A 20,461-nucleotide genomic window follows, 5' to 3' on the forward strand; every position below is an offset into this window, starting at 1 on the left:
TCGCTTCCCCTTTTTACTTAATGTCTTGTAGGATCATTGAGCTTTAATACGTCTACTGCAGGACCCAGTAAACGTTGAAAACCACTTTTCCCCAATGTGGCAACTTTGGTTCTCTTTGTAGCAGTCACAGTGGCCTGTCTGGGCAAATCGTTTAGCAAGGCCACTTCACCGAAATAATCATGGTCTTTCAGTTTATTTATGACACCTTGGCCCTTCTTAGAGACGTCCACAGCTCCGTACTCAATTAAATAAAAGTTCTCCCCTTGATCACCCTCGCGAATGATTGTTTCACCCGGCTGGTAGATCTTGGTATCCAGTGCATCGGCAAGTTTGGCACGGTCGTACGTAGTCAAACTCTTCAAAACTGGCATGCTCTTCAAAAGATCGTCATACATGAGTCTCTTCTTGAAAGAGCTGCCCAAAAGTATTTTTCTGAAGGTGAGCCTGTCTAGAGCCCACAACAAACAGTCGGAGGTTGCTACAACGGTGGCAGCACGAGGGCTGTTGTACATAAGAGCAAGTTCCCCGAAACTGGAGCCTGGCCCGGAAGAGTTGACCTTGTTGTCGTTGACGTAGAAGTCAACAGTACCCTTTTCGACGACATAGAAGTAGTCCCCTTGGTCACCTTGCTTGATTATCGTAGCACCTTTGGGGACGGACTTCTCCTCCAGACAATTTATGACCAGCCTTTTTGAGTCGGAATCCAGCTTGTTGAACAGAAAGTTATTACGGATCGATTTTTCCAGTCTTTGCAATTGCTGCTCGGACTTTTCCTTATAGTGATCTGGAGTCCAATCGTCAAAATTGTTTGGTTGTAAGGTCTCACCACTAACAGAAGTACGCCTTTGGGCGTTGAAGTGCATTGGGAGTGGAGGAGTTGATGTCTTTTCTCTAGTATGCTGTTGTTCTTCCTGTGCTTGCTGGTGAGTGTCCTGTTCGTGCGGGTCTAAATTAAACCCACTTTTAAACACGTTGGAGTGTGGGTCCTCGTTCACAAAGGGGGATTTGAACATAACACTCGATCTGGATCTTGATTGAGATTGAGCTGATTGAGGTCTGGAAAATGACTCCTCTGGTTCCGGAAATAGAACAATGTTCTTTGCCTTAAATTCAGGCTCCCTGGCCTTGAGGAACGCTCTCTGTTGTTCCAGCCTTTTATTGAAATAGTTGGCGGAGAACTGAAGAAAGTCGGACGGATTAGCGGCGTTGATTTCGTTCTGGAACAGTTGCAATTCGGCTTGCGATTCCTTGGGCAAAGAAGATACCATCGTTTATTCTTACTGTTGTCTTTTGAAAATAATCTGCTTGTTGTAAATGATCTTCCTATTTATGTATGCGTGAAATGCGTGTAATGGATGTGATGATAGCGATCGCTTGACTTAGTCGAGGAAAGCGTAAAGTGTCCCTTTTTCTCTTTCCCTTTTCCCTGTTTGTTCAAATTTTCTCTTTTCTACCTTCCTCTTCGTTTTGCTCCTTGCCAGCAAAACGAGGAAGGACAAGAATTTTGGAGAGCGGCGGCGCGGCGCCATAATAAATGCACTTGAGCAAATGCAATAAGTTCAGCTTATGGCTTCTGCAACAAAGAAGAGGTCGGAATCCGAGCACAGTATAATCAATATATTATCAGGCAGAACAAAAGTGGCGGGTATAACACGAAGAAAGAAGGAAGGGTGGTGATTGGGTGCTTTGTTTTTTTCCGCTCGTCGTGGTGGCATGCGCTTTTTTTTTCTTGGGTGAAGATTAGCCGCCGAAGTCGTATGCTCCTCTTTTGAGCGTTTTGAAAGATAGAAAAAAGCTGAGTAAGTAAAATCGTCGGCGGCTAATCTGAAAAGTATATAAAGTCCTTTATATTTTCCACTCGTATTCTTTTCCCTCCTCCTTTTTTTTTTTACTTTCTCACGTATGGCTTGTTTCATTTATTATCAGATCAGTAATCACGTGCCGTGTCGTTAGAAATGACATTTGGTTCTTTGCCTTCTTTGTCCTTTTTCTATCTTCCTACTAAGAGAAACTATTATACAATACAATAAGAGAACATCGTGAAACAACATAAAAGATATCACGTCATCAGAGAGAGATAAAACATCACAACCAATTACATTACAGTGTATTCGTTTCTTCTTAGAGAGAGAAATAAAGAGCGGGATAAAAGGACACTACACAGTATACCCCATACCCAGGTGCAATAATACACGTATATCTATGTTTATTGCACATCAAACCCCACATATATGTCTGCCAGAAAACGCAAGTTTAATAGTCTCAAACCGCTAGACACCTTGAACAGCTCTCGTGCCAGCTCTCCAAGGTCCTCTGCTTCTCTACCGCCCAAAAGATATAACACTTTTCGTAAGGATCCGAAAATCGTTGATCATCTAAACAATGCTTCTACAAAGGATTTCTTACCAGTTTTGAGTATGAACAGCGAGAGTAAGAGGCAGATCGAATTGTCGGATAATGATGTTGATAATAATGATGAAGGTGAAGGCGTCAACAGTGGCTGTTCAGATCAAGATTTTGAACCTTTGCAAAGCTCTCCTTTGAAAAGACACTCATCACTCAAAAGCACTTCCAATGGTCTTTTGTTCCAAATGTCTAATAATCTGGGGAATGGTTCACCGGAACCGGCAGTAGCGAGCACTTCTCCAAATGGCTCAATTATTTCCACTAAACTAAATTTGAACGGCCAATTTTCTTGCGTTGATTCGAAAACATTGCGAATTTATCGGCATAAAGCACCATGCATAATGACTTTTGTCTCAGATCATAATCATCCGAAATTTTCATTGTATTTTCAACAATCGGTGATCTACAATTCACAAGTTAATCTGCTTGATGATGTTGAATTGATAATTTTAGATAAGAAGAACTCTTTTATGGCTATAATTTTAAAAGATCTGAAAAAGGTCAAGATGATACTAGACGTGAATAACTCTTCAATCAACATTAACACGAACATCTTGATATGGTCCACTGCAAGCTCCGCTTCAAATAAAAAAATAAAGTCTATTAAAAGATTCCTGTTGATGTCATATTCTTCGTCGATAAAAGTCGAAATTTTAGATCATAAAGAGCAGATTTTGGAAAGACTAAAACATCTGATTCATCCTATTTCTTCGTCATCACCTTCATTGAACATGGAAAGGGCAATAAACTCCACTAAAAATGCATTCGACTCTTTAAGACTTAAAAAAACTAAACTTTCTACTAATGATGATGAAAGTCCGCAAATTCATACTCATTTCTTATCAAACAAACCTCATGGTTTGCAATCCTTAACAAAAAGGACTCGTATTGCCAGCCTTGGGAAAAAAGAGCATTCAATATCTGTTCCAAAATCGAATATTTCACCCTCAGATTTCTACAACACTAACGGGACAGAAACTTTACAATCCCACGCAGTTTCACAACTAAGACGTTCAAATAGATTTAAAGATGTTTCGGATCCAGCAAACTCAAATTCAAATTCAGAATTTGATGATGCAACTACGGAATTTGAAACACCAGAACTGTTTAAACCTAGCCTCTGTTACAAATTCAACGATGGTTCAAGCTATACTATAACAAATCAAGATTTCAAGTGTCTTTTCAATAAGGATTGGGTTAATGATAGCATTTTGGATTTTTTTACAAAATTTTACATTGAATCATCTATTGAAAAGTCAATTATCAAAAGAGAGCAAGTTCACTTAATGTCCTCTTTTTTTTACACGAAACTAATTAGTAATCCAGCAGATTATTATTCTAATGTAAAAAAGTGGGTTAACAATACTGATTTGTTTTCTAAAAAGTACGTTGTTATACCAATTAACATAAGTTATCATTGGTTTAGTTGCATTATAACAAACTTGGATGCGATCTTGGATTTTCATCAAAACAAAGATAAAAACGATGCCATCAACTCCGATGAGATTTCTATAAATAATCCTCTGGTTAATATTTTGACTTTCGACTCGTTGAGGCAAACTCATTCAAGAGAAATTGATCCAATAAAAGAATTTCTCATATCCTATGCACTTGATAAATATTCAATTCAACTGGATAAAACACAAATCAAAATGAAAACGTGTCCAGTTCCACAACAACCTAATATGAGCGATTGTGGTGTTCATGTTATTTTGAATATTAGAAAATTTTTTGAAAATCCGGTGGAAACAATTGATGTATGGAAGAATTCTAAGATTAAAAGTAAGCACTTCACCGCAAAAATGATTAATAAATATTTTGATAAAAATGAAAGAAATAGTGCGAGAAAGAATTTAAGGCATACTCTAAAACTCTTACAACTCAATTACATCAGCTATCTGAAAAAAGAAAATTTATATGAAGAAGTTATGCAAATGGAGGAGAAAAAAAGCACCAATATCAACAATAATGAAAATTACGACGATGACGATGAAGAAATTCAAATCATTGAAAATATAGATCAAAGCAGTAAAGATAATAACGCGCAGTTAACCTCGGAACCTCCCTGCTCACGATCATCCAGTATTTCAACAACAGAAAGAGAGCCGACAGAGTTGCATAATTCCGTAGTACGACAGCCCACCGGTGAAATAATAACTGATAATGAAGATCCCGTTCGCGCTGCTTCTCCAGAAACAGCATCCGTTTCTCCTCCCATACGTCACAATATTTTAAAGAGTTCATCTCCTTTCATATCAGAAAGTGCGAATGAAACTGAACAAGAAGAATTTACGTCACCATACTTTGGAAGGCCGTCTTTAAAGACGAGGGCTAAGCAGTTTGAAGGCGTTTCGTCACCAATAAAAAACGATCAAGCCCTGTCATCCACCCATGATATTATGATGCCGTCGCCTAAACCTAAAAGGATTTACCCAAGCAAAAAAATCCCACAACTTTCCTCGCATGTTCAATCTCTATCGACTGATTCTATGGAACGCCAATCTAGTCCCAATAATACCAACATTGTAATTTCAGATACAGAACAAGATTCGAGGTTAGGAGTGAATTCTGAAAGTAAAAATACTAGTGGTATTGTTAACAGGGATGACTCGGACGTCAATTTAATTGGTAGTTCACTACCTAATGTAGCGGAAAAAAATCATGACAACACTCAGGAAAGTAATGGTAATAATGACAGTCTTGGTAAAATACTTCAAAATGTTGACAAAGAACTGAACGAAAAGTTGGTTGATATTGATGATGTGGCATTTAGTAGTCCAACTAGGGGTATTCCAAGAACCAGCGCGACAAGCAAGGGATCAAATGCACAACTTCTCTCTAATTATGGAGATGAAAATAACCAGTCTCAAGATTCTGTTTGGGATGAGGGCAGAGATAATCCTATACTCTTGGAAGATGAAGACCCTTGAAAGCACTCGCACGCATAGTTTTATATTTTTTATTCTTTTCCTCTTTATTTTTATTTTTTTAACATTCTCGCATAATAATAGTAACAGCAATAAAATAACTAGTAATATACATACTCACATAAATAGGCATATTTTTTATTTTGTTCTTTCGTATTCAGAATGGTAAATTTTTCTAATGAAATGTTTTACAAAAATTTTTTTTCTATAATTCTAACAATAAGAAATAAAACAGTGGAAAAACATATAACTTAATGTAGATATATATATGTAAATATGCTAGCATTCATTTTAAATGTAAGGAAGAAAACGCCTTTAACTTTCATCTGGTAAATTTTCTAAAGCTCTACCCTTAGTGTAAACCTCGTCTTTTACATTCTGTACAGTACTTTTGAACCATTGAATGAACAGCACAGTTGCTTGGAAAAAGAACGTAAATGACTCTAATGCTATCAGTAGTCCGAAATAAATATCTTGCATCCTTGTCCATGTTGGGAATGATTCGTTAAGCGATAAAGTGAAACTCCTGGATCCATGGCTAATATCGATAATCTGCTTTGTAGAAACATCACGTAAAAATACTAAGGATAAAATAATAATCGGCAAGACGTAAATTACCATGTGCAGGAAACCTTGTTTAAACAGTTCCAAAGCCATTGTTTTCAAGAAGTTCAATTTACTAGTATTTCTGTTTCTGAAAAATAGTTTCAATGACTTATATCCGGTTCCGAAATTGACCATTGACGAAATGATCCAAACGACGAATAACAAACTCTCGTCATATTTAAACCATTTGGAATTACCAATAGTGTATGAAGAATTGCCAAACACTCTGATGGTGAGATAATTGTAACAGGCTAGTATACCATCGGTTAAGACGACCCACGAAACCATAGTTCTAATAACCGCAATCATGATAGCTATAAACACCATCAGGTTATACTTCACCAACATACTATCAAATATACTGTTAAAGATGGCCATGAAAATTCCTTGACCCTCTTCCACATTATTGATATTATTAACAGGGGCATTGTTGATATCTCTCTCTGGTATATCGTGTTCCACTTCCTCTACTTCGTTTTCGTCAACGGCATGTTCATCGAGAGTGTTTTGGCCTTCTGTAAAATGAAGAATATCCTTAGCAATCTTGGATAAACAAACAGATCCGACACAGACATAATAAATGTTCAAATAGGAGTAGCTAATGTCAGAGAGTTCCTTCCATGCAACATAGACCTTATTTCTTTCACCTAACAATAGCTTTACGACTGGAAGAAAGCCGAAACTACAAACAAAGTTTATTAAAGCTTGACTAATAAATGTAACACCAAGCATTAAAATGGAAGCAAATAACCAAACCAGGCCAAGCAATGTCATATAGCGTAAACGGAAATCTGGAGGGACGTAAACGATATAATATTGATCATATTCCGTGTTTTGTTCGTCTAAATAACCAAATTCACCAGCAGCACGTTTGTTTCTCTCTTTAATTCTTTCCAAATCTAATGGTTTCAACAGCTTATCATCCTTTGTAACGGGGACAAACATTGTTTGTACATAATTTCTGGATACTATATCAGAAGAAGGAACACGCATTAAAACGCCATCGGGGACAAAATAAGCATGAACGTCACGAACTTGCCCAAACAATTCTTCTGCTTGTTCTAGAGTCTTTGGTTTAGTGAAAAGTTCTTGGTTTGACCATTCTGCATTCTTGGCAGCAATGTACTTGTAAAACAAATTGCGGTAAACAATATGGCCTCTCTCTGTTGGGGTATCTTTACCTAAGATAAAGGATGATAAACGTAATTTTCTTGAACATAACTTAAAAATTGTTTTCCAATACCTTTCCAATAAGGGTTTAACGTAAGAGCTAGACTCCAGGATCCTCTTCGTAAAATATAAAGTTAGCAAAATTGTATTGAACTTCCATGAAATAATTGATGTTGGTTTATAAGCTTCAGGAACGGATAATAAGTTCGATTTGAGCATGAATGGGAAAAAAATTCTAGTATGGAAGCCAAAACCTAAGACAATAAAAATCGCATAAATAAACATGGATAAGCAAAGCCTTGATAATTGAATACTCATCGGATGAATTAAACTATCATGCAAGATCTTAATATTAGGATCTTCTGGAGATCTGATAAAGAATAGAACACCTGGTCTAATGATATTTTTCCTAATCATTCCGATATATTTGGCAAACCAATACATGTAGAGAGTACCAATCGTCCAGTATACGAAAAGGGAAAATGGAGGCCATATTGCGCATATTGAAGGAACCCAAAGCATCCGACTATTGGATGCCAGGATTGGGCAAAATAATGAGAAATCTAGCATTACACCAGCTAGAATGGGGAATCCAGCCAATTCGATGAAAAATAAAGTGAACACCTTGAAAGTGCATTTGAGTGCAAATAAAATCTGGAAAATCAGCCTTCTAGTAGGGTTGCTCATTCCGTTCTCACGGCCATAACCCCTCGAGACAAGATTGGATGAAGCACAAACGATACTGACTGAGGTTAGATACGTCGTTAAAGCAGGTAAAGCTCTGATGAAAATTGAGTGCTTCATGGTGTTTTCAGTGTAGCCGTTGTAAAGATAAATGATGTCATGAATTAAGTGGTCTGAAATCCAACTCATCGCGACATCTACTTTAGGGACCAGTTTCGTCAGCCCATTGTAAGCTATATGAGCGCCAGACAAGTAGTAAAGATGGCACAACCCACGCAAAATAACCTTAAATATACCAAAATAAATTTTCAACAAACCGAACCCAATAAAAGTTGGAAACAAATAGGAAATTGCCAGGTATATTGCGGTGAAAACTACGGCAATTATGAAATAAGCAATGACATTCAACAATTTCAATTTGAGATTTATCACTAGAGGGCCTTGTCCTTGATCGTCTGGGTTAGCCTGTGCTGGTGGCACACCAACAGCTGCGCCAAAGTCTTGTTCGTCTTGATCGACATTTCCAGCTCTGTTTTGGGCAGGTGGTGGGATGAAAACCGGAGCGTTGGGCCTGTTTATTGCGTTCTGTTGAGCAGCGATTAGGTCATCAAATTCATTTTGCGCACGACGATTTGCCCACATGTCAATCGGATTGGGCTCTATATGATCACGGTAATCTGCCTCTTCTTCTGGTTGCTGCTGTTGCTGTTGCCCCTCTGCTTCTTCATCTTCTTCGTTGTCACTTGAAGACCCCGGTAAAATTCGTGACGAATCATCACCTGATGGTAAACTATTGTCAGAGTCGTTGTTCTCGTGCTCTTCCGTAGCCTCATCATGATCTAATTCGTCTACGTGGCGAAGGTTTTCAAAATTCCGATGGTCATTAGGATCCTGAGGTGGAACGTTATCGTTTCTGGGATTAATAACATTATTATTATTATCTGCTGCTGCGGCTGGCATGTTCAGTCTATCATGACCTTGCTCTTGACGATTTTCGTCATGAGCTCTCATTTCCCTCGCTAAATATTCAACCATTCTATCATCCATCATGGGGAATCTTTCCTTCAAACGTGATTTCAAGTCCTTGGGAGATAATCTTGGACCTATCTTGTGGAAAACCATTTTACTGAAAACATCCTCTCTTACTATCATATCGTATTGAAAGTACAATGCTATATGTAGTATCACTATCATAATAAATTGTAAAGACGTAAACGAATGGTTTTGTAAAAGTTGGTAAAAAATTGCTCTCGTGGTTAATTCTGGAGTTGCTGACTGATCATAACCATAAATCAAACTCTTTAGGAAATCACCAGGATAAGGGGATGATCCATCTAGCATCATGGTGTATAATTTTCCAAACATGTTCCATACCAAAGGAACACCGATAATATATAGTACAGCGGCCAAACCAATCGTTAAAGCCAAACGAGCTTTTTCGAAAAATGTCAAGATGCTCTTGGATAGTAGTAAAGAAAAAGGTATCTTTTCGGGCATGTTTTCCGCATATATCGTTTTGAATTGAATGGGATAGTGACAGATGTCACATTTAACATCCGCGCCTGGTTTTGAAATGTCTATATTTTTTGAAGCTACCCATTCCAACAGACAGGATTCATGCATGTATTTAATTGAGCCCCTGCATTTACAAGGATGGAAAAGAGGATTGTCCTCAGTAGCTTCTCCACGACAAATACGGCAGGTGGCGCCGGATGGCGCATCATCATTGAAAGTGGCGGTATCTGTTTCCTCGTTTGCCACCTTATGCAGTTCATCTCTTAACCTGGAGACATTAACGTCAGAATCAACATCCATGACTTTCACACTTCTAGTCTCTTTGATTCAATTAGTGGTACTCTTGGCTAAAAAAACAGTTTTTGAAATCAGTAACAAAGAACTATTCTTAACGTAATCTTATGGCTTCATAGATCGGTCATAATCATCTTTTCAATGTCCTCAATCGATGCGTTTTCAACCAGTTTTCCGTCTCTAATGATTTAATTTTTCTATTGAATTGAAAATGGTAAAAAGATAGCCCTGTAGGGGGCTCGAACCCCTAACCTTATGATTAAGAGTCATACGCGCTACCGATTGCGCCAACAAGGCTATTTCGTTGGAAAAACTACTTATTTTAGGAAGTAATAGCACATTTAAGATGCTTGTTGGAATGAAACTTTAAAATATCATCTGTTTAGTACTATTCATGTTACTAATTAAGATATGGGTGAATTTTGAGATAATTGTTGGGGGTTCCATTGTTGATAAAGGCTTATAATATTATGTATACGGAATATACTAGAAGTTCTCCTCGAGGATCTAGGAATCCTCATAATGGAATCTATATTTCTATATACTAATATTACGATTATTCCTCATTCCGTTTTATATGTTTCATTCTCCTATTACATTATCAATTTTTGTATTTCAGCTTCCTCTAACCTCGATGACAGCTTCTCATAATTTACGCCATCCTCTTACACCGCATGTGATGCTATTACTACTAAATAGATAACATTAGAATTTCATTCCAACAGCTTTAGTCTGTTTTAATAAACGCAACAGCACCATAATGTTATTAATTTTAATAAAGCCAAATTATGGCCTGCTGATTTCTTTTCATTGGTAAAAGTTCTATCACCCGTTCCCCATTAGTATGATAACCGATAAATAAACTCTATTACCTGGTTTCTTCGTTCCAGGAACGTTTATACCCTGACTACACATTTCTTTTGAAAAATAGGCCAATTGAACAATTAAGTTAGAAGCGGTTAGAAAAAGGTATAATAGGAAAAAATGCATCCAATTTTTACAGTTGAACCACTTGGGGGATTTTATTCTCGTATTGTAGCGGGAGCATTTTATCTTCGTACATCTTGGAAGCTGTAGATTAATCTTATTCCTATATGCTCCTTCAATCCACACAGCAAACCCCCAAATGGAAACGATCACTGAGTATGTTATAAACCAGCTTACGCTTATACTATTATCAAAATTCAAAAGATTGAACGGGGAAAATGGTAGAAATGAATATTGAAGCATTTTCGCAATGAAAATTAACCGCATTGTTTTTATAGTAATTCTGATGGCTAACGGCGGTAATACAGCATCCTTACGAAGAGCGGGAATAGTTCATTTGCCCTCTTTGATGGTTTGCATAACTGCGTTGTTGATTGTCTTAGGAATGGAAATATTTAACAAATATACCTATAATGAAAAAAGGGTCCTTCTTTTTAATTATTATTGGCAGCGAAAAAGTTGTCCCAGCTTCTACTTTTTTTCCCGTTAAAAAAGGAAGCGGCGGAAGCTGATCTACTCTCTAATAATAGACTACTCACTCGCATCTTGGTAACGAGTCCCTTTAAGATCTTGGTACATAAAGTTTGCTGCAGCAAAAAGGGCTTATTTGCGCATTCATGATATTAAACAACACCCTGTTTAGCGTGTTAATGATCCTTGTTTTATGCCAGTATATTCTGTATACCTTATAATAGAGTCAACAGTTAAATCCTAATCATTACCTCAGGACTTACCTATTTCTGAATATCATGGTCCACCATTCTACCTCAGTGAATTGATTGAACCGCACCATTGGAATTGTCATGGTGAGCCAGCGTGCTACAACTTCATGATTTTACGAGCTGAAAAAACACGCCCTTAGGCATAAAAACTCAATGGAAATCTGTAAAACAAAATAAATTTCGCTTTTTAACTTGGCCTAATGGGAATACTTTAACAATTGAACCTGTCACTAAATCAGAGGAAGTACATGCCTAATTACTCAAAGCTGTATTTAACTAATTTACCTATACTATCGCCAGGCATTCAAGGATGAAGACATGCGTCAATGCAAATAGTGACGGCTGCTGCATTAAAGAGGTGCTGCGTGGTGTAGAAAAGGCAATAACATGGACGATGCAAGGTTATTCAGACGCGTTGTTTGTATGCCATTTCCAATGATAATGTTGGTTGCGTTATATAGAAATGTGTTAGGAAGAGATTCTACAGTTGATTGCAGCTTTGACGTTATACTTACACCTTGGATAATGGCCAGTATGTTTTCCAAACGTATGGTGAATTGGTCTAATCCACGTCAAGCTGTTTTAAAAGTATGCAGCGCAGCCGTGACCTCCCGGATAGTTGCCAATTGGTTGTTTACGATGAACATATTATATACCAGTGGTGAAAAGGGTTTTTACTCGCTAGCAACAGCTGTGGTAATTAAAACGGTCACTGATGGGTTTACGGTGATACGGGTTTTCTCTATTCACCTGAACGAGTCAGTATATAGCAAGCCATTACCATAACATTGGGTAACGTCGCACGCAACACAGCTGCGGGTGTGTGTGGTGATTGGTTAGTCAATTGGTCATTTGGGCTGGTAATAGGGCATGTTCCCCTTACAGCTTGTACTGTCTCATTGGGGTTTGCTCTTATTGCTGGAATAATAAATGGAAAGGTTAACGACGACACAAATGGTTTTCGACGACCAAAACAAATTAGCAAATGGCAACCTTTTGTATTAGGGCTAATTAATGTAAGCGATGTTACCATTTTGTCTATTTCTGGCGGTGGACTGGTAGCTTCTTCATGTGGAGGTGCAATAGGCTATGCTACTGTCATTAAAACTGTTGCTACCACAAATGCACGTTTCGCGATTACTGAGGTGATCAAGGAAATAGTTATTCGTTATTCATCACAATTAAATGCAGAAAAAGTTTGTGAAGAATAAAAAACTCGAGCCGGGTGGTAAATTGTTTTAGTACGGTTAGCATCGGTTTAGTACCTGTACCAATATGTGTCACTTTTGTTATTTCTGCAGGCGATAATACTTATAATAAACGCATACATGATATCATAACTGCCTTTATACGGCACCTTACAACTAGCATGGGCGTTCAAGTGGTGGAGAACTATTACCTGTTCCTGAAATAACAGAATGAATCATCAATAAGGGCTTGTCTGTACCTCAGGATGATTTGAACAAGTTCCACTTACGCTAACATGAGGATGAATATCGTACTTATACTATGTAAACTGGAATAGAAATATTCCGAACGGTTATCCATTAGAGTGTTAGCCCTCAAACCGAGACTCTCGATAATATTGAATAGAAGATTTTACCACTAAATTTAGTGTGTATTTATGTATCTTAATAACAAACTATCCAACGAAGACGCAAAAGATACTATCCGCCCCGTAATCCTTTTGAAACCACTCAAGCTTATGGTTCACGTTATAGAACACAGGAGACGCTTGCATTATTGGTGATTCTAATATAGCTTTCTATTCCTCTATGAAAGGCGTCTGTGTTGGTGTAAATAGAAGAGGTGCCTGGTCACCTGACGCCTTATTTTGTGCAGTTACGATGTTCGAGTAGATTCGCTATCGAATTTATGCTCAAAATCTAGCTAATCCTCTTATTAGATCTTGATATGTATATATGTATGAAATTATAAGTTCTAGCTCTAGTTTTCAGTATCTTATTTATTTTTCTTTTTTTACAGTGTTAGAGGCCCATTCCCTGCAAATTTTTCTCTTCATATGAACGTCAACAAAGCTTGGAGTAAATATGATCTCACCATTAGGGTTACTTCCTATCAAGTTATCCACGTTGGTGGCTTTATTTAATGCGATTTCTTTTAGATAGTTTCCTTGGGATATTATCTTCCCATCGTTACTCTCAATTGGTAAATATTGTAATTTCTCGAACGAAGTGAACACTGCAAGAACAAAGAGTATCAATCCTGCATACGTTTCATACATGATATCTTTAGGTAACTTGCTGATTGCACCTTGTGCATTATTAAGCGAGTTAAGTTTTAATAAGTGATGAAACTCATAGCTTGAGAAACCAGAATGAAATAACACCAATGCAGAGACTGTATAGAGAAGCTTGGAAACAAACGACATCTCTTGATAATTGCTTTTTTGTATCTCGGTAGGGCTTAATTACGATCGCTTTTTAGATGCTACAATTAACATGCATAACAACTATCTGAGTTGACTTTATTTTATATTCAAAAGTAGATTTTTCTGCGCTGCGTTTACATCGCGAGTTTTCGAAGAAGCAAAGGGCGCTTTGATGACGATTGAATGGGCTTGGAAAATACATAGCCGAATATCATCCAGCGAGTATAGTCTAATGCGAAGGGATATTTGAAGTATTTATGATTAATCAAAAACTGCTAACGAAGCTATGTATGTTCAAAAGAAAGATGTGATATATATTATAGATCTTATTGTTTTACAAAAGAGCAATAAGTCTGACGTATATCTTTTCCCTTAATCTTGTGTGATTTCGTCGCTGTTGTCTATAGCATCTACCACGGTTGGGTGTTCCTCAATTGGTGCTAACTCTGAATTATTTTGCGAACTTTCTTCAATAGGTTCTAGATCGATTGTCATGGGAATATCTGGATCATTATTTTCAGTATTTGCATGGTCGGTTTCTCGTTCACTGTTGGGTTGTAAAGGCGCTTTTTCCCTCTGTGTTTGATTTGATTTTGCTTTCTGTATGTTCTTTTTATTAGGTTCTGGATTTTCCATTATGGTATCATCTACGATTTTTTTGAACAGCGGGCCAAGCTTTTCTTTGTTTAGTGCCACACGGGAAGCAAATCGTTCATCTAAAATATTCAGTTTCATTAGTCCCTTCAATTTAACTGTGAATAAAAGGAATTCAGTTTCAATATTCTCGAAAAACCCGGTTTCCGGCAAATCATTTAGGTTGGCGTCTTCATCTGCTACCCTTTCTAATTGGACGTCAACTTGCTTAGCGAAAAGACTCTCCAAATATAAAAATATTTTCAAAAGCACTTTGGAAGCATTATCGTGAAGGTAAAATGGAAATTGTTCACTCATACTATATCTCCATGTTGTAGCGTCTGCAGGCAATTTGAGCTCAAATATTTTTATTGCAACGATTATATCCATTAATGAAGTGCAAGCTGACCATTTTAAGTAAAACAAGCTGTTTATGTTTTCAAATGTTTCGTTTGTAGCCGCCAATGAAATAACGAGTGTGTTTAGACGACCTATTATAGCGGCAATTGGTTTCCAAACTGATCTAAGATCTTTTGAAATAGAATTCTCGTAATCCCTTACTTTCTCTATTATTTCTCTCCATTTTTCCAGATTCCATGTGGCTAATAACACTAGCATTTTAAAGTTTATTTCTTGAGCGGTACTATCATCAAAATCTTGAAACATTATAGGGATACGGGAAACAAAATTGTTCAAAAACAGTTGCAACAACTCTTCATCAACCTCGATTGGGTAATCCCTGCCAAGAATTGTCAGTTTATTGATGTAGAGCTCGTACAAAGAACAAGTTAAATCTTTGTAGTCGTCCCTAGAATTATTTGGATCCATTTTTTCCTGTAGAAATTTTTTTAAATGAATTTTCAATGTAGCTATCTGGTTTAAAAATTTTTCCTGCAGTTCCTTTTTTTCAAAATGATGGATATGGTGAATGAATTTAGCAAATATATCGTACTTCATGTCAACTTTTGAATTCCCGATTGTAGAATCCATAAATGCTTTAATAGTTTTGTCGGTAATTTTTTTTAATTCAGTTTCATATCCAATAGATATCCAATCATCCAGAGAAAATGTGATAAAGCTCTCTAGGAGAGGACACAGAATATCAGCAGATTCGATGGATGCGGCATTCAACAAATCGTAGAATAAAGGCAAAACTATTTCCTTAACGCTGTCCTTAGTTTGGATTTTGGGGTTGTTGGCACCTGCACACAGACCGTGGAATACGTTCAGATATAAAATAGTGCTATTTCTGTCAATGGGAAACAATGGAGTGATGTCCAATTCCTCATCGTCAACATCCTCGTCATCGCTGTTATTATTGGCCGAGTTTTGTAACTTTTGGATCAGTTCATTTGATTCAGTGTCAGAGATCAGCAGATTGCAAATAGTTTTCAAGTGAGTGGAAATGTAAGGAGACAAAAACTCTGCTGCTTGTGTTAGCATACGGATCTTTGTCCTTGAATCAACTTCAGCGCAATCCTTCAAGTGATAAATTAAAGAGTCATTCAGAATCTTGATAAATATACCGACTTGAACAACGGGTCCAACTTCTAACCCGTCGACTTCTTTGGGCAAGTCTTCATGCGTCTTGATGAATTCGTCAAATTTCTCTTTTATTACTCTTGCTAAGAATTTGGCCACCGTGGATAGAAATTTGGATCTTTTATTGAATGAGGATGTTTTAAATGGGTCGAACTCTTCATCGAACATTAAACTAGAAATGATAAGAATCTCAGAATCATCTAAATAGCCCAATGATGACGCCTCCGTTAGAACTTGGATACTATGGATCCTTACATCAAGATTAACGTCACGGATTGCCACTTCCAGGATCTTAGTTTTGAAGCGTTCAAATACTTGGCGTATAGCGGAATTATCAGTGGATTTACTGTTATGATTTTGGATTATTAAATGCGGTAAAATCTTCGTAACTTGTAATCTGACTGATACAGAGTTATCGCTCAGCAGCCAGCCAAAATATTTTAAAAATGTAACCTTGAGGAAATATTCGGGATAGTTTTTAATCCAGATGGATAGATGCAACATGGATTCTGAACGAATCAAATCAGACACGTCCTTATACCTATGCACAAAACATAGTTTGACGATGTTATCGATAATGCTATCAATAACGACTTTGCTGCCTTGAGTTTCGGCGATAGTGCTCTCTAGCTTTTCTAAAGTCTTGTTATTGGGCCTTTTTTTCTTCTCTTCTAGTGATAACTGCTTGGATAACTTCGCCAAATAATTCTTTTCTAAATTAACAGCCTGTTGGGTCAAATAGTCCTGGAAAAGATATAGCGTTAGCGTAGAAATGTATCTGAAGCATCTGATTTTGCAAACTGAAAAAGAAGACAGCCAAGTCAACAAATCCAACACAAGATTACCAGTAACTATTTGGGTATCATCTTCGTCCGATTCCACGTATAGTAATTGTAAGTCATTTGCCACTTCCAACAATTTAGTCATGAATTCCGCGAAATTTTGATAAAGGGGACCCATTTTAAAGTTTTTTCTCTTTTTGTTTTCCTTGCTAATCAAGAGGTAAAATTCGTGCAGTTTCTGTCTTTGAAATAGCAACTGAATTTCACCAATCGTTTCGTTAGAAGATTCATTGCTGTGAACGTCGTGGTCTTCGACGCGAGCGACGGAGCCACAACAATTCAATAGCAAATTGATAAATTCTTGTAAAAATTTATCTCTATTTTCAGAATAGGTTTCTAACCATTCTCGCAATAGTTCTTCAATAGAAACATCTTCTGAAGTGGATAATATATCAAACAATTCTGTAGGTTGGAAATCCTTCGCAATTTCTAAGTATTGATCCTGATCTTTTTTAGAGCGGTGATAAGCAGGCGCATGAGATACCGCCGACTTCTGGGCAGAAGTAGGTTTTTTCTTCTGCCTTTTACTACTGGTATTTGATGCTGATTTGGGCTTTCTCTTTCTAGACTTTCTCTTTGCCGTAGCGGTATCTACGTAGTCATCATCATCCTGGTCTTCATAGTCATCCTCACTACTACTTTCTTCACTTTCACCAGTATCTTGCTCTTCTTCTTCTTCATGTTGCGTTTTGGCAGTGATCTTATCAGATTCTACGTGTTGTGCGCTGGTGTTTTGCTCGTCATCGTAATCTTCCTCAATAACTTGAGATTTAGTCCTTATTCTAGTTGAGCGACGCACAGCAGTCATGTTACCTTCGTCCGAGCTCTTGTTCTCAGGTCAATCGCCTTTCTTTATTATTTTTGTTTACTTGAAGCTTTGTTCTCTTTAATCAATATAGAGGAAAGGAAACAAAAGAATCATCTTATCTTACGCGTCACGCGTCGCGTTGCCGTCAGAGATGAGAGTAATAGAATAAGTTCTAGGCAGGATAAGTACGAGCTTTACTTCATGCTGTGCTGGATAAAGCACAACTATCTAACTTGTGTGCTAATCGTCTAGCTGACCTTAATTTACTCTCCTATCGGTAGCAGGCTGCTTTTTTTTTCGTTACGAAACTTTGCTTTGATGAGGATAGACAATAAATGCTTAAAAACAGAGCTTCGTAGGATGAGTCGATTAGACGTTTAGTTGCTTGCAATGTACCAATACGCAAACCCCTTCCTTTTCCTTTTTTAAATTGATCTTCCTCTTTTACATAAGCAGTAATAATGCCAGATCTTTTGCCGTTGTCTGTTGGAGCCTGTGTACCTCGGCGGCTAACAGCGATGATTATTCCACGAAATGAGATGCTCACCTTGTGATATAAGTGAAAAGGAATAAATCTATTAAAAATATGTATATCTAAACCATAGCTAGATAGAAAAGAGAAAATTGAAATATATATATTTGTCATAAAAGAAACATGTTTGAAAAAGTTGTCTATTTGTTCCAGTACGTCTTGACTTTCTTGGCAATGCACATTAGCCCATTTAGAGACTCTTTCCTGCTATTGAACGCCTGATGGAAATCACACTGGATGGTTGCATCCATGTTTTCGTCCTCCATATCAGAATTCCAGCACACTATCTCCTCTGTGCTGCTTAGGTCACTATGTGACGACAAGTTGACATAATCATTTAAAGAGTCGTCTTCCGGTTTCCCTTTTGCGGTGTTGGACCGTGTATGTGGTGATAGAGGTATATCCATGAGTTGACTGGCCTCATTGTCCTTAAAGTGGAGAATATTGTTGGTGTAACCTGACTTGTCTGTGACAGTGTCGAAGTAGTTGAGAGTGACCCATTTTTTGTCGTTTATCACCACTTTGAACATGGTGCTACGTTGGCCCTTTCTTCTGGGAATTTGCACCCTGTAGTTCTGTGTGCTGCCGTCATACTGCAGAACATAATCGGAATGTCTCCAGTTATCGAATTCTCCTGTAACAACTAGTTTATCTGCCTTGGAGCAGCCCTTGATCACGTCTTCAGGGATCACAAGTAAAAAATTGGACATCTTTAAAACAGTTGTGCACGCCTTTAAACCGATCAATACTGTTCTTGTTTGTGTTTCTTTTTTGTATTAGGTCAGAGATAAATGTTTGATCTGATCTGATTATCGCCTGTTTTTGCCTTAATTGAAATCCGGGGAAGCGTCGGTACCATATAAGGCAACAAGGATATTTACTATAAAGGTACGTATATTGCACGCCAAGTAATACAAAGCTGAATCAATGCTCATCCATGAGCGCCATAACGGCAAATCCTACAAAAATGAAGACTAGCTGCAAGGCCCACTTCTTAAACTCTCGAAGCTTGCTATCGGGTGCGGAGCTATGTAAGATCTGCGGTACAACGCTAGTAGTGGCTATGTATATGAGGCCGCCCGCCGTGAACGGCAGCATAAGTTCAGATGCGTTCGCGGATGAAGACGTTGCTTTATGGCTGTTGTTCCCGATTTCGTTCATCCAGCAGCCAATGGACGTTCCAACGACGGCGCCGAAAGCTGTCACCGCTTGGGCTCTTATCGCTTGTGGGAACGTAAACCCACTGGAAAGCAGAATGGCGAAGTCACCTAGCTCATGAGGGATCTCATGGAAAGTGACAGCTATGCTGGTCATTATGCCAACTTGTGTGGAACTATAGAATGACGTAGCCAGCGCTATGCCATCCGTGATGTGATGAGCAATGCCGGATATGACATTCAGATACGCAGACATGTTAAAGCCCGCTTTCTTCTCTGCAGTTTGTTGTGGAGTATGACTATGAGAATGAGAATGTATGCTGCCGTCATCGTTGGACGTCCCTGACAGAATACGCATCGTTTTATCCAGAGTCAAGAAGCTTATAAACCCCAGAAATATGGCTCCTCCAACCATTGTGACATCAGTTACGCCGCTGAGACTTTCAGGTATCACGTGTAATAAAATATCACCCAGGAGTGTTCCTAGAGAAAAGGAAACTAGTAAGGACAGTGTCAAGCTGGCACGATCGTTCTTGCGCAGTCCAGGAACAAACAGTACGAAAAGACACGGCATAAGTTGTATGATTAGGATAGCCACAATCGCATTGTAACGGGGTCCCAGGACAAAGAGGTGGTTCTGCAGAAAGCAAACTAGAGAGTAAAAAATGGATTCTTGCTTCAAAATCAAGAAACTTTGCTTGGACTCATGGTTTGCCTCGTGGCCATGATCTCGATTATGATGTACTCCATGGGACACCACTAGGGGTGCAATGCTTAGCAAATAAGAGCAAATGTGCGACGCCTTCATGCTTTTTCTGCTTCTGTTCTCCTTCTATTTCATTCTTATTTTCTTCTTTCCTTTTCCACCTTTTTCCTAAGACGTTTTTTTTTTTCAGTTTACTGTTCTATGGAAAGGGAATGAATAATAATCCGGAAAACTATATATTGGAAGAACTGGCACAGTTTGGTTCTCCGCAGAAATTCTACTAAATTACGTATAAATTGTGTATTAGAAGAAATTCAGAAACGAAATATCTGAACAGACCTACTTTAGTATTTTTATATGATAACTTTTTGAGTTGTATCCTTTTCTTCATTTATTTTTAGAAACTTTCTTTTTTTGGCCATAACATAAAATTTAAATAACGACGCTGAAACAAAAAGAAAAGAACACCACGACTAATAAAACAAAATTAGAACATTATGATTAGGTACTTCTTCAGTACGCTTTTCAAGCTACTTCT

General features: G+C 37.8%; 8 protein-coding genes and 1 non-coding gene across 9 annotated transcripts, besides 1 other annotated feature; 1 reads left to right on the forward strand and 8 right to left on the reverse strand.

Annotated features, from left to right (window-relative positions):
* Nucleotides 1-17: 17 nt before the first annotated feature.
* Nucleotides 18-1,268, reverse strand: BCY1 (cAMP-dependent protein kinase regulatory subunit BCY1; the record flags this gene model as incomplete). Its single annotated transcript, NM_001179383.1, has 1 exon — nucleotides 18-1,268. The coding sequence occupies one exon, from the start codon at nucleotides 1,266-1,268 to the stop codon at nucleotides 18-20; it is 1,251 nt and encodes a 416-aa protein (NP_012231.1).
* Nucleotides 1,269-2,231: 963 nt separating this feature from the next.
* ULP2 (SUMO protease ULP2) lies at nucleotides 2,232-5,336 on the forward strand (the record flags this gene model as incomplete). Its single annotated transcript, NM_001179381.1, has 1 exon — nucleotides 2,232-5,336. The coding sequence occupies one exon, from the start codon at nucleotides 2,232-2,234 to the stop codon at nucleotides 5,334-5,336; it is 3,105 nt and encodes a 1,034-aa protein (NP_012233.1).
* Nucleotides 5,337-5,648: 312 nt separating this feature from the next.
* Nucleotides 5,649-9,608, reverse strand: SSM4 (E3 ubiquitin-protein ligase SSM4; the record flags this gene model as incomplete). The annotated part of the gene is made up of 1 exon (NM_001179380.3): nucleotides 5,649-9,608. The coding sequence occupies one exon, from the start codon at nucleotides 9,606-9,608 to the stop codon at nucleotides 5,649-5,651; it is 3,960 nt and encodes a 1,319-aa protein (NP_012234.3).
* A 218-nt stretch (nucleotides 9,609-9,826) lies between these two features.
* Nucleotides 9,827-9,899, reverse strand: YNCI0007C. Its single transcript has one exon. It is a non-coding gene; the product is annotated as a tRNA-Lys (tRNA).
* Nucleotides 9,900-10,007: 108 nt separating this feature from the next.
* Nucleotides 10,008-10,326: a long terminal repeat (Ty1 LTR).
* Nucleotides 10,327-10,427: 101 nt separating this feature from the next.
* EMA17 (Ema17p) lies at nucleotides 10,428-10,856 on the reverse strand (the record flags this gene model as incomplete). The annotated part of the gene is made up of 1 exon (NM_001179379.3): nucleotides 10,428-10,856. The coding sequence occupies one exon, from the start codon at nucleotides 10,854-10,856 to the stop codon at nucleotides 10,428-10,430; it is 429 nt and encodes a 142-aa protein (NP_012235.3).
* A 2,421-nt stretch (nucleotides 10,857-13,277) lies between these two features.
* On the reverse strand, nucleotides 13,278-13,703 carry EMC5 (Emc5p; the record flags this gene model as incomplete). Its single annotated transcript, NM_001179377.1, has 1 exon — nucleotides 13,278-13,703. The coding sequence occupies one exon, from the start codon at nucleotides 13,701-13,703 to the stop codon at nucleotides 13,278-13,280; it is 426 nt and encodes a 141-aa protein (NP_012237.1).
* Nucleotides 13,704-14,075: 372 nt separating this feature from the next.
* On the reverse strand, nucleotides 14,076-17,528 carry IRR1 (cohesin subunit IRR1; the record flags this gene model as incomplete). The annotated part of the gene is made up of 1 exon (NM_001179376.1): nucleotides 14,076-17,528. One exon carries the CDS (start codon nucleotides 17,526-17,528, stop codon nucleotides 14,076-14,078), a length of 3,453 nt encoding a protein of 1,150 aa, NP_012238.1.
* Nucleotides 17,529-18,200: 672 nt separating this feature from the next.
* On the reverse strand, nucleotides 18,201-18,770 carry ATG45 (Atg45p; the record flags this gene model as incomplete). The annotated part of the gene is made up of 1 exon (NM_001179374.3): nucleotides 18,201-18,770. The coding sequence occupies one exon, from the start codon at nucleotides 18,768-18,770 to the stop codon at nucleotides 18,201-18,203; it is 570 nt and encodes a 189-aa protein (NP_012240.3).
* Nucleotides 18,771-18,984: 214 nt separating this feature from the next.
* On the reverse strand, nucleotides 18,985-20,025 carry YKE4 (Zn(2+) transporter YKE4; the record flags this gene model as incomplete). The annotated part of the gene is made up of 1 exon (NM_001179373.1): nucleotides 18,985-20,025. One exon carries the CDS (start codon nucleotides 20,023-20,025, stop codon nucleotides 18,985-18,987), a length of 1,041 nt encoding a protein of 346 aa, NP_012241.1.
* Between the last annotated feature and the right edge of the window lie 436 nt (nucleotides 20,026-20,461).

Source organism: Saccharomyces cerevisiae, chromosome IX (genome assembly GCF_000146045.2).
Source record: "Saccharomyces cerevisiae S288C chromosome IX, complete sequence".
In the NCBI taxonomy this organism is placed as follows: Eukaryota; Fungi; Ascomycota; class Saccharomycetes; order Saccharomycetales; family Saccharomycetaceae; genus Saccharomyces; species Saccharomyces cerevisiae.